Genomic DNA, 12,550 nt, shown 5'->3' with positions numbered 1-12,550 from the left:
CCCAACATTTCATCGCTCAAGATTTTTGTGTTGTTAGAAACTGTTTTTATTGGTGGTGAAAGTAAAGCCAATGTGAGCAGCGTTTAGGAAACAATGAACATCTCCCAAAAGTAGAGTACATTTCGACAGAGGTTTCACTCACTGGAAAGTAACAGGAAGGTGTGAAAAGTCCCTGTCAGTCGCAACATAGATTCATTTAACGGAATGAGCAGAGTGTAGAAGAAGGAATGCAAAATGTCTCCCCCTAGTGGCTGTCTAGGCACTCATAAAGTTGATTAAGGCAAGCCGACAGAGTATGGAAAGCCGTGTAGGATATAAATCTTCCAGCTCCACTTTAATGAATACAGTAAGTAGCGCCACCTATCAGTGAAATGCTAGCAGACATTCAATAAGCACCATTTCGTTTTGAAAGATAGAGCGCCTCCGGCTGGCGGCACACAGAATTTCTCCGACATACCTTTATATCGGAGAAAATCCTCACAGGGGGGAGTTACTAATTTATCTGCTCCAAGGTTTTAATTTACATACATCTGGTAGTGTCTAACAAAGGCACTAATGCGTTTATTAGATACTGTAATGGAAATAAATAAATTCAAGGTGGTGCTAGAATGCTCAAGTTTTAAGTACAAAATTGTTTTCTGTAGATTAACACCAAATTATGCAACCATTAAAGATTCCAGAGTGCCATTATGAACCTGGACTGAAATACAGAAAGGCTGTTTGACAGCTTTCATCACCCATATTACAATTTATAGCAAATTATTTAGAGAAAAGATTTCATAATTCTGGCAGTCTATGAAAAGATTTACAAAAATAAAAAATTACTGACAAAGGGAAGAGAGACTAAAATACAGGCAGTCACATATTTTGATAGCTGTTATGAGAAAATGTGTCCATACTTTAAAACTCAAACTGATATACTTCGCCAAAGTATATCAGTTTGAGTTTTCTGGTTTTTCTATTGTCTGCAAATCATTTTTCGCCACAGACTTAACAAGATGGACTGAACTTTTACCAGTGGGCTATCCACCGAGTTCCACTAGGGTCGCATTTTCTAAAAAAAAAGCTGTCAGAATATGAAGTCACCTGAATTCTCATTCCCCCCTGCGAACACCGCCCTCTGGAGTCACAATATCTCATAGTGACAGTTTGTTGTAACGCCAGTAGATCTGCAAACTCTGCAACTAGTTTCCGCATGTGCAGTGATTATAAAGGTCTGAACATTCAGTGGTAGATTTATCATCAACAACATGACATAATTTCAAAGCCTAAAACAGTCCCCAACGTTTAGTTGTGTTGGAGGGCACCTTTTCACATCAGCAGCAGTGCACTGATACAAAGCACAGTGTTTTCAGAAGATATTATGTCAAATACAGGCAATGCACAGCATAATACAGTCTGGAAAAAAGGAATGATTGTGGCATTAAAAGGGAGCACAAGTTTCCCGTTATGATCAAAAGGAATGAGGTATACTTAAAGTTACAGAAGTATCTCTGTTCTGCTGACAAATATACACTCAGAATAAAAACACAGATGGATAAAACATAGGGAATAAGGTTTTTTAGAAAGAGCACCAAAGAAAAAAATCCCTGCTTTATTCTGCTAGGGTTGATGGCATCACAAAACATGAGCGGATCTGTTGACAATAAAAACCTATTGTGGAAAACCTCCTGACAATTTCAAAAATAAATTCATTAACAATCGAGTTGCAAGGGATTCAACTTTACGTATCTGAGCCAGAATTTGACTCCAGCTGTCCAGCTGTGATTGGCAAAGCAGAATGTTAAAGTGTGCACATCTGTTTATATTCCGGTTTGAATGTTTCCAAGTTACTGGTTTCTGTGGACAATCAACACACAGGGTAAGTAAATGCCACAAAATACAGATAGACATAATCGAAACATCTGATCAGTTCCATTGTGCCTTCTGTGATGTAACTAGAGGAATGTGTGCAATTTATTTAAAACAAAAGTAGCAAAACAAATAGAAAAACTGGCTACGACATGTTATCTCCACGGTGATTGATTGATTTTATAGAAAAGTTTGGCTAGTAGCTTTAGGCATAAACATCCAGAGGGACTCATTCTAATTCTACTAAAGTGGGGTGAGATTTTTGCTTTCCTGATGCAAATGATTGAACCAAACAATTTGTCATTATTACTAGTACAACATCTAAAGATCTTAGGACAAACTTTAAAAATAGTCAATTTATCTGGAAAAAAATACCCAATAACGTCAGGGACAATTAAGATGTGAAACGACGGTCAGAGACGTTTCCCAGCTTGGCCAGGAAGTTTCCATCAGAACTACTCTGGCTTGGGCTGCAGCTTATTCTTCACAGGCTCAAAGAAGTTCTCAACAATGGCATCAACCAAATCATCCAGTTCCTTCTTCAGATGTGTCACATCACTGAAAAACATCATCACATGATAATTAACTGAAGTCAGGCGTTACACTCTACATATTGTTTTATTTAACAAAATGTTCGATTAATTGAAAGATTTATATTTTTGCATATTTTAAAAATTTGCTTATTGTTTTGAAAAATGTTTTGCACACCATCACAAAAATCAATGACCACTAAATTATTTTAGTTGCCATATTCAGACAATATGCACTTGAGAGTGTGGTCTGAATTGCCTTACCTGTTGCCAGGTGCAGCACAGAGCTCAGTGTAGTATTTGATCTTGGGCTCGGTGCCGCTGGTCCTCATGGTGGCGACGCCACCGTTGGAGAAGGTAAAGGTGATCATCTGACTGGAGGTGGAGGTAGAAAGAATCTGGAAGGAAGGACAGGAAGGAGTGTGAGGGAGATCAAAAATGCAACATCATGTTAACACATTTAAAATATATTTTAATGTATTTAGACCAAGATTTGTGTCACTGTTTGCTCTTTGGACATTTAGAGAACCTAGAAAGATATACAAAATAGGTACATCCACTGTTATATGGCTAAGCCATTATCTACTTGCAAAATTCTTGCAAGAAAACGTTCCTTTCTTTCTATAGCATTCTCCATTTTAAAAAGTTGCAAAGAAACTTTAAAATAAATCGTTTTTTACTGCTGAATAATCATCTTGCTAAATAAAATAAAAAAATCAAAGAAAGGGAAAAAACTGTTTCAGACAAATCACTCATTAAACAAGTGAAGAAACTTTATATTTGACATTGTAAATTGAAAAGGTCGTGGCATTTTTCATGAGCATTGCAAGATTTCCTGTTTCCGTGGGGTATAAAATGTGAAACAGAAACTAATTTCTTATAACCCATCTTCAAAACAGGAAACACAGAAGAGCATACTATTCAAGTAAGATTGAAGTACAGTATGCTCGTCATTTGTGGCTGCAACAACACTGTTACGCGTGTAAAAAAAAAAAAAAAGTATTAAAAAAACTAAAGAAGTATAAGAACAGGAATTATCTCTGAAGAAACTTTGTGAAGAACTGCAGCACAAAGTGGCACCTTGGGGTCATCAAGCCTCTTTACAATTGAGGCTTTTGTGCACATCTTTGTCAGAGGTGTCAATAATTGATTGTTGATGGTGTAGTATTTTCTACCTTCACAGTATGATGTCAGGATATATTCTGCTCTGAGTGGTGCTCTAATGTTGTGTTCAGGTTTCTTACAGCCTTCTTGTCGGGCTGATTGCTGTCGTAGCCGGTGGTCAGGTCTCTAACAGCAGAGATGGAGAAGCGGCCACATTCTGATGGGTATGAGTCCTTCTTGCCACCAAAGTTGCGCAGACGTTCAAACAGATTGTGGATTACTTCCTGGTCATGGCAGATGAAGTAGGAGTTCTTGCTGATGTGATAGCCATACCTGACAATTTCGCAGGGAGAAAGTGAGAGTTAGTTGGCAGTGACACCAAGTGGCACCAAGTTTAATGTTAGATCAGCATAACGTAAACATCTTACTCTTCAAAGATGGTAGTAAGTTGTTGGGAGAGGCTTTTGCTTTTGGTGGCCAGGTATGAAATCATCTCCCCTGCGATGGCTGCAGCGCTGACGCCATCCTTGTCCAACACGGAGTTACAACACATATAACCTGAAACACACGCAAACAGGCAGTCAATTTCCCATGTGTGCACGACAACCCGTCTGTGGTGGTCAGCTGTTGTTTCCTTTAATAACAGTGTGTGTACAATGGCATGCAATTCCAATTCCAACATCATAATAATGTTAGATGGAAATGCTCCTAACCATGCTGTGTTTGACAAACCATTTGTCAAACACAGCATGGATCTAAACTTGAGAAAAGTATTAAGGAGGATAAATGCCTTCAAGTAAACACAGCTACACTGAAGCTATAGATTTTTAGTTGTGGCTCTAGATACATCTATGTTTTGGTGTAGGTGAGATTTAAAGATGATTTTGGTTAACAGTGTAACTTTATAACATCTGATTCTCTATATATGCTTGGGGTGGTTCCAACATCAGGGTAGTTTGACCTACTTTCTGAATAACTTTGCTACTAACTGACCACTTGGGGGCTCTCAGACCGTTTATAGAGCACTGAACTTTAAGCCCAAGATGGTAAGTGAATTATTAAGGAAGTCAAATTAACCAAAAGATGATGGAATCAAGGTGAAAAGTAACTTACTTTATCTTGACAACAGCACACTGTTGTCAAGATGCAAATGCAGCACTCTGTATTTGCATCCCTCATGCAAATACAGATTTAAAAAAAACATGAGCCCAGTTAAAAGAATAATACAAAACTCTGACCAGGTCTGTTGGTCTCCAATAAAAAAATAAAAGATATGGCTAATTAATTAAACAAACTGTGAGTGGTAAATGTCCACATCCACAACATTTTCCATTCTCAGATGATAGAAAGCACTCCATTTCTTGATGTCATGAAGACATCAAGAAATGGTTCATAAATATAAATCCTGCCTGTGTCTGCGGATTTTCCCCAACAACTCTTCACTCTTTTCGTTTTCTTTCACAAATCAAACTATTCTTTTCTAAGACTAATTGAAAAAAATGTCAGATAAGAGTAAGCTAATTAATTTGGGCATACTATAGGATAATTTGATTGAAAATTAACACATATGAATTATTCTGAAAGCTGTTTTCAATTTTCAATACATCCTTACAACAGGCTTTGACCAAAATGTCACTTTCAGGCACTAGTTTTCTTATTTCCCAACTCAGATAACGTAGTTTAATATAACTGCTGTGATGAAGCAGCCAACAAAACACTCAAAAGATATCTTCATGAATAGGAAAGAATCCTAACACTTCCTGCCAGGGCAAATAAAACACAAGCCTTCAGACATTTTAATCTAAGTCACTCTTTGATTTAACAGAGAGATAACATCAGTTTGTGTTTGTGCCTACCTATGGCCTCCTCAAAAGCAAACAAAACACTCTTTCCCTGGTCCAAGAGGTCTTTGGCTCTGTTCCCCATCCATTTAAAACCCGTTAGGGTTTCCTGTCCAAACATCATAAGAAAAATGTCTTTAGAAACAACAAAAATGTGGGCTAACACATGTCACAGCATAGAATGCCTATAAAAAGTCACTTAACTAAAACCATGTTTAAATACATTATATGAAAACAAAAAAAACTTTTCACTGAAATAAAATCAGGCTAAACTGTTAATGAAAATTATTTATTTTTGCTAAATGTCAAAATAACAGAGAACTCTGTAGTTTTCATTTTGTTTTGTAAACTACCATGTCATGGCTTTAATCACTCTGATAGATTACTTATCACCATCTGTGGTAAATCAAAGCACTACAGCAAAATACTTGACCAAAGTAAAACAAATTTAAAGACTAAGAAAACGTATGTAAACTTCTGACTGTGAAGAAAGTTCCCTCTTTATCCTGACATTTAGCAAACAGAAATTGTCTTAGAGGATCTTTTGCAGTTTTAGTTAAATTAGAATTACTATGATACAATAATACAGGATAAAAAGTGAATACAGATTTCTTGCTTTAACTGTATATAAAATTAAAGTAAAAAAATTTACAAGAAAGTATTTTCATGCAATAGACTCTGATATGCTTGGAGTCTACAAAGTTTTTCTAGAGATGCTTTACAAATGAGGAAAAAAAAGTTTTGCAAGCTGTAATGTATTACCTCAAAGTGGAAGCCCTCCTTCAGAGCGATGGCTCTGAGTATTTTGGATGACACGGTGCTTGCCAGCATGTAGAGGTTTTTCACCGCGGCAGCGTCAGAGTTCTGCTCACTCCAGCAGTGGAACATCCACCAGCCGAGCAACGCTCCGAGCTCGTTGCCACTGAACACACGCCACTGTCCACTGAGCCACACGAGACAGGAAGGTTAAAGGTAAAGAAGCATTTCAGGCTCCAACGCAGAATTACATCATGAAATTAAAATGGATCTTATTGCAGTAGCATAACCTTACATAGAAAACTCAGCAAAAATGAAAAATGCAAAAATATATATATATAATTATATAGTGCATTTATTCAGTGACGAGAGATATCCAACATGGAGAAATACTCAAACAAACAAATTCAGACAAATCCAGCTACCCAAGAATTCCTCTAAGATATAAGTAAAAGCAAAATTTGTATTATTTATTCTTCACTTTTTAAGTTAATCTGAGTTTCTGAGAACTCCTAATTAGGTCTGGCAACCTAACATACAAGAAGGTTGATTTTTAAGTCCAGTGAGCCAATTCAGTCTTGATTTTATTTTATTTTTTTACCTCCTTTACCATCCTGGTCAATGTGCAAAATGTTAAGATGTGTACTGGTACTCATCCAGGTTAGTGGCTAAAAAAACAGGTCTCTATGGCATGTCCTCCAGAAAAACAAGAAGTTATCCATTAGTAATTGGAAGATCTTACAAATGCTGATCAACTCTAGAAATTTAGGTCTACATTTAAAAATGCTTCAGTTGTGTTTATCTAAAACAGGATGGTAAGAGCAATAAATGTCCAACTGGAGATTTTTATTAAAAACAATTTCTTACTTTTTTTCTTCCACTAAATAAGTGCACTCAAGGTAAAAAGTGGATTTTTCCTAAAGTTTTCAGAGAGATTGTGCTATTTAAAAAAATTAATGGAAACTATTTTAAGCCGTCCTATTTATCTTTACTAATGATAACACAAACGCGTCTGCATTCATAAAAATGTCATTGCAGAAATGTGTGATTTTTCTTTTTTCTTTTTTGGAGTGGTTTTCTAAAGTCATAAATATGAAACACAAACCTTTCCTGCTTCTCTGCTATAGCTAATCGATCAGCATCAGGGTCATTGGCCAAAACCACAGAGGCTCCTTCTCTTTCTGCAAGAGCAAACGACAACGTCTGCGAACCAAACCAAAAAATTACCAAATGAACACAAACACAGCAGTGGCTGAATGATTTACATGTGGAGAGCATTGGGTTAGTGTTCAGTGCGTACCAGAACTCCCTTCCCCTCCTCAGGATTTGGGTATTTGACGGTGGGAAATTCAGGGTCTGGATCTTTCTGTTCCTCTACGGGATACGGTGGGTGAAGATCAAAAGCCTTGAAAGCCGACTGGACAAATGTGTGACCAACGCCGTGCACAGAAGTGTGCACTATTTTCACCTCTGATTTCTTGTTTATCTCTCTGCAAAGAAACAAGTTAAATCATCTATACACTGTACCACATGAAACAGTACACAAAAGTGTTTTAAATGCCACATGCTGCTGAAAATGTGGGACACTTATGGAGTACCTGTGATGACAGTGTTTCTGGATGGCTTGAAAGTATTGTGTCTTAATATCCTGGAAGGGGTCTTTCAGCAAGGTGGCCTTCAGGGCCTCCTCTGTGTTCCAGGATGCTGGCCAGGGCTCCAAGTTCTCCTCAATGGCTTTGGAGATTCCAGAATCATGAGGAGAGACAATCTGGGCGCCGTTTTCCCAGTAAACCTGGTAGGAAAAAGATTTTCCTTTAGAATATTTTTCCATCTGTTTCCCTGTGACAGATCTGTGAGAAAGATCAGAGAATGAACTACGATGGTCTATGACAGCGTTATGGGTACGGATAAAAACTTACTAATGCGTACGTTCTGACGAAAACCAAAACGTAAAGTTGACAAAGTCAGTTGTACCTTGTAGCCGTTGTCCTGCTTGGGGTTATGAGAGGCGGTCACCATGATGCCAGCACACAGACCCAGGTGGGAAACTGTGAAAGGCTGCAAAAAGAGCAACATGAGAAAGACGGCAGTATGACATTTCAAAAACAGAAAAGTTGAGATATAGAAATAGTTTATTATAAAACTTAAGCACCTGCCTTATGACAGGCTTGCATTCTTTTTTTGCACTTTTTTAGATATCTATTTCATAGATCTTCACGTCCATGTTCATTTCTAAACATTTGACATTGAAATGTGAAAATGTTAGATTTGTTACATACAAGAACAGAAAAATGCTAAAAATAAAGTCCAACATGGAGCTTAAAGTTTATAGATAAATCTTTTGATTGAAAGGTTGAGGTTTTGACTTTGGGTAAAGAATAATGTGTGCACTATACACTGCAGACGTGTTTGGACAGAAAATACAGAGAACATGACAATATCCTAAACACAACCTGTGAAATCTGTGTGTTATGTAACATGCTGTGCACCAGAACTGAGTGACTTTTTAAATGGAATTTGCCCTGGAGCTTATGTCCTCACAACGTCCGTCCCACTAAAATCCTGACAGCAGACAAATTTGACTTGACTTAAAAATGTGCTTTTAATGTGGCAAATCTCTTTTTAACCAGCTAGTGTGTTATTGTATTAAGACACAATTAATGCCCCCAAAGTAGAGAATACAGATGTTTAAGAGCGTACCACAAACGGTGTTGGGGTGATCTCAGAGAAGAGGTGGACCGGAACTCCTCGGCTGATGAAAACTGCTGCGGCAAGGCTGGCGAAGCGCTTGCTGCTGCCCCCGCTGGTAGGGTGGGCGCGTGCGTCGTACCCAATGACCACGCCTCGCTCCTTAAGGTTACCGAAACTCTGCTCTAGGTAGCGACAGAAACCCTGAAACATCAGAACAATTGACTGTATGATTGAGAGAAAGTAAGCTGGTTAGTTTATAGGTAGTCTGATATTCTAACACTGATAGAAACTCGTCTTCTGGCCTGTCAAAGAGTTCATATTCAAATAGTTTGAGCCTCCAAATGAAAGTTATTATTTCCAAACTGCTGATATATATGGCATCACATTCCTGCCAATAATAAGCAATCACAACAGAGCATATTAACTGAGAGAGCGTATAACTCAAATTATCATTTCTTTGCGGGTCCATGAATGCAGCATGGGGAGAAGTACTGTTGGTTAAGTATTTGTCAGTCAGAAGAAGATCTCTTTTAAATTATTTGACTGGCCAGACTTTCAGCTGAAATCAGGTGACAGGCAGCATAACACTTGGTCTAACAGGAGAAGAGGAGGAGGAGAAGAAAAAAGTAAGAAAAAGGAAAAAATTTTACTTTCCATTTCCTCACCTCTTTATTCCTCTACTACACTATTAATCAATACAAGATTTGCGCTGAAAGTCCAACCGATCAAAAATAATCACAGGAATTATTGCCAAACTCACATAAACAGTCACTAACCGGAGAGCTAACGCAATTTTCTGGAGAGAGTGTACTGATGTGTAGAGTAAAGGTGTTTTATTGCTCACTATAAATGGAAATAAAGCTGTGATCAGAGCCACACACTCTCTCGATTATACACTCCTCAAGGTTTTGGGAGCAATATAACACCATGAAGATCTAAAAAAAAAGTGAGGTGGGGGGTTATTTAACAAAGACTAATCCATAACTTTACTCTTGTATTTGTCATCACCATTCTCTTCCTATTTGTATGTTTTTAAAAAATATATATTTTACTACGAGAGGACTATTATCAACATTTCTTGCCTGCTGATAGTGTAATGCGAATCAAATGATAAAGGCCTGACTGTTTCTGGTAAACATACAGGAAGAACCTACTGGTGACATGCAGAAGCTTGTGAGCTTTAGGCTTTAACATGACACTCATGTGACTTGAATGCTTAACGTCTGGCAGTAGCTTATCAATTAACCAACCTGCGTGGTCTGGATAATTGTGAGGTCATTCATACAGGATATGCCGGGGCCCATGGCGGCTCTCAGTCCAGCCGTACCAAACTCCATCCTGGAGGAGAAACACTTCTTCAGAGCCTCCATCGATCCGTCCTTCACCATGTCCTGCACCAGGGATATCGTCTTGGGGTTCTAGGAAAAATAAACCCAAAATATTTTTACTATAGTCAGAAATACAAATAGACTCATTTAATGAAAAGCTTTAGGTTTTTATCTGGTAATGATGAGGTTTGCGTTACAAAATTTGCTCGTGGCATCTTGTATCAAATTTTAGCAATGCCATGTGACTTCCAAAATCTGACAAAAAGAAGTTGTACAATTTTTCTTTGCTTAATACTGACTAACCCCAAAAATTTGATAGCTTATAACAGACGAAAATAGTATGTAAGTCTAAAGGTGAAAGTCATAAACACATTTCACCTAGCCGAATGCACTTAGTGTAATTTGACCTCAGACGTTCTCAAACAAAAATAATAATAAAATACAATAGTATAAAAATATTCATTTTTCTCAGTTTTATACAAACAACTTAAAAAAATAGAAAGGTGACAACATTTCAATCATTTGTGGCACACCAAAAAGTTGATGAAAATGTCTTTTCAGTAAGACTTGTCTTGTTCAGTGAGACCCTCTTAACACAATTATCCTAAGACTAATGAATCTGAGTCCCCTGAGTGCTCTAATTGGTGGCATTGCATGTCTCTTTAGGACCAAGAAGGGCTCTTCCTGTGCTGGTCAGTGTGTGGTCATCCTTCTATAATTACTAACATGACTATGATAATTATATAAACAAATAATAAAAAATGAGCTACTTTCCTGCAAATGTTTTGATAGTTAACAGGATGAATACATTTTTGATGAAATGAATGAAAATAAGTTGGCTGTCTGTACTAATAGCAGACAATTTTGGTTTCCTCTGTTCAACATGTTGGCAGTAAATTAACTTCATAATCAACTTTTCAAAAACTTACTTTATAAGTAAGTTTGTGGCTTACTAATTATAACAAGTTAATTCAACAAGACTGTAATGGGAATACAAACAGCATTAAATACTACTGTATTAATTGGTTAAAGGTCTACTATAAGTACTTTTATTTAGTTGCTGGTAACTCTAAATTTAGTGTACAAAACACTGATGAACTTTGTGGTCATAGTCATTAAATAAATATTGCTGAAGGAATCCCGTCCTTTAAGTAGTTCCCAAAGTTGGGGTCGGACCCACTTGGATTTTGAGGTGCTCTTCAGAAATTAACCTTAATAAAAATATATTTGATAAAAACATAAAAAGGGTCTTGGAAATAACTAACCAACATACAGCACAACATATTTTCTGCTAATGCCACTTTTTAATCTGACTCAGTGAAAATGAGTCTTCACTGACTCATATTTGTTATTTTCTGGGTCAGAAGCTGAAAGTTTGAAAATCGCTGCTTTAGACAACCCATTTCCCACTTTAAAAGTAAACTCACATAATTGTTTAATCAATATCTGAACTGATCTGTCTGCTCTGCTCAGAGATTTTAAATTGAGATTTTGAGTTCGGTTTCTCTAATAAACATAGTTGGGCTCATGTTATTTTTCAGCTGTTCATTGTGACCGCTTTCTTTCTTAGTTTATTCAGTAATAACATCACACATAAATGTGTTTACCTACTCGGAAAATACTGAAAAACAGTATGCATAAAATAAAAATACCTGACAAGCTAATTTCTCCCATTTTGATTCAGTTTAGCCAGCATCACAACGAAAATACCCGATTTTCTAAACAGTGGAAATCACAAATAGTTTTTGGTGGGTGAAAGCATCATCACTGAAATTAATTGCTCAACATTTACGTTTGAGCTGTCTAGTTTTTTAGGCTGTTCCCCTAAATGCAGTGGTTGGAAACAGCCATGCTACCAGTCAGGTAAACCCCAGAATCCTGAGTCAGCTAAGCGGCTAGCCCCGTGAGCTCACCCGGTCATACCGCAGCCACTGCCGGATAGCCTGGTCCAGCTTGGTGTCGCCGGTTGGTTTCAAGCCGTCCTCCATCTTTTCTTCCCGCCTCTTGGTCCGGTACAACACACCGTTCTTAGAGGATAAAGTACCGAGCCCGAATCTCTCTCTGACAAATGCAGATGCGGATGTCTGCACCTGACTGCGAACAAGGGGCGGAAACGACGTAACGCGTCACCAGCAACGTCTGTACTGAGGCGTTCAGGCGCCGTTGGGAAAAGCTGTTAGCATTTTGAGCGCTTCCAAACACTCCAGATTGGACCCAATTCAGTTCTTTTGAATTCTTTGCAAAATGGCTCAAGCTATGCAGAGATTAAAAACACAAGGTTTCTTTATCAATTCGTTCACTTCTGATAAGAATCACGTCTACAAATTTTATTTGGGGGGTATCAGAAAAGGGAGTCTTACATAAATATGCATAAGACATGTTTTACTTTTATTTGTAAAACATGACAGGTAATCTTTGTGCACAGATTTCTTTAATAATTTGACAAGGT

At 37.5% G+C, this 12,550-nt stretch overlaps 2 protein-coding genes across 4 annotated transcripts in view; both read right to left on the bottom strand.

The window, feature by feature from the left end:
- The window catches only part of tbc1d1 (TBC1 (tre-2/USP6, BUB2, cdc16) domain family, member 1), a 55,380-nt gene extending 55,164 nt beyond the window's left edge, over positions 1-216 (bottom strand). For all 3 annotated transcript variants that reach the window (XM_028019277.1, XM_028019280.1, XM_028019281.1), the window contains exon 1: positions 143-216. In XM_028019277.1, the coding sequence (XP_027875078.1) occupies positions 143-188 (46 nt within the window). In that variant the 5' untranslated portion in view covers positions 189-216. The remainder of the gene's footprint in view (positions 1-142) is intronic.
- Positions 29-12,221, bottom strand: pgm2 (phosphoglucomutase 2). The gene is made up of 13 exons (XM_028019285.1): positions 12,015-12,221; positions 10,024-10,191; positions 8,783-8,974; positions 8,057-8,140; positions 7,681-7,874; positions 7,383-7,572; positions 7,188-7,285; positions 6,089-6,269; positions 5,342-5,435; positions 3,914-4,043; positions 3,626-3,818; positions 2,646-2,779; positions 29-2,409 (listed from the first exon to the last, which is right to left on the bottom strand). The coding sequence occupies exons 1-13, from the start codon at positions 12,087-12,089 to the stop codon at positions 2,307-2,309; spliced, it is 1,836 nt and encodes a 611-aa protein (XP_027875086.1). The 5' UTR covers positions 12,090-12,221; the 3' UTR covers positions 29-2,306.
- Positions 12,222-12,550: the final 329 nt, after the last annotated feature.

The sequence above is a fragment of the Xiphophorus couchianus genome, chromosome 5 (genome assembly GCF_001444195.1).
Source record: "Xiphophorus couchianus chromosome 5, X_couchianus-1.0, whole genome shotgun sequence".
Lineage (NCBI taxonomy): Eukaryota > Metazoa > Chordata > Actinopteri > Cyprinodontiformes > Poeciliidae > Xiphophorus > Xiphophorus couchianus.
The sequence above is the reverse complement of the archived record's forward strand: the minus strand, read 5'-3'. Positions and strand labels throughout refer to the sequence as shown.

Bases quoted from the DNA above. Each gene is read 5' to 3' on its own strand.
- pgm2 (XM_028019285.1), bottom strand. From the start codon at position 12,089: ATGGAGGACGGCTTGAAACCAACCGGCGACACCAAGCTGGACCAGGCT. The intron at 10,192-12,014 runs GTGAGCTCACGG...TATTTTTCCTAG, and splicing joins AGTGGCTGCGGTATGACCGG to AACCCCAAGACGATATCCCT. The intron at 8,141-8,782 runs GTACGCTCTTAA...CTCTTTTTGCAG, and splicing joins TCACCCCAACACCGTTTGTG to CCTTTCACAGTTTCCCACCT.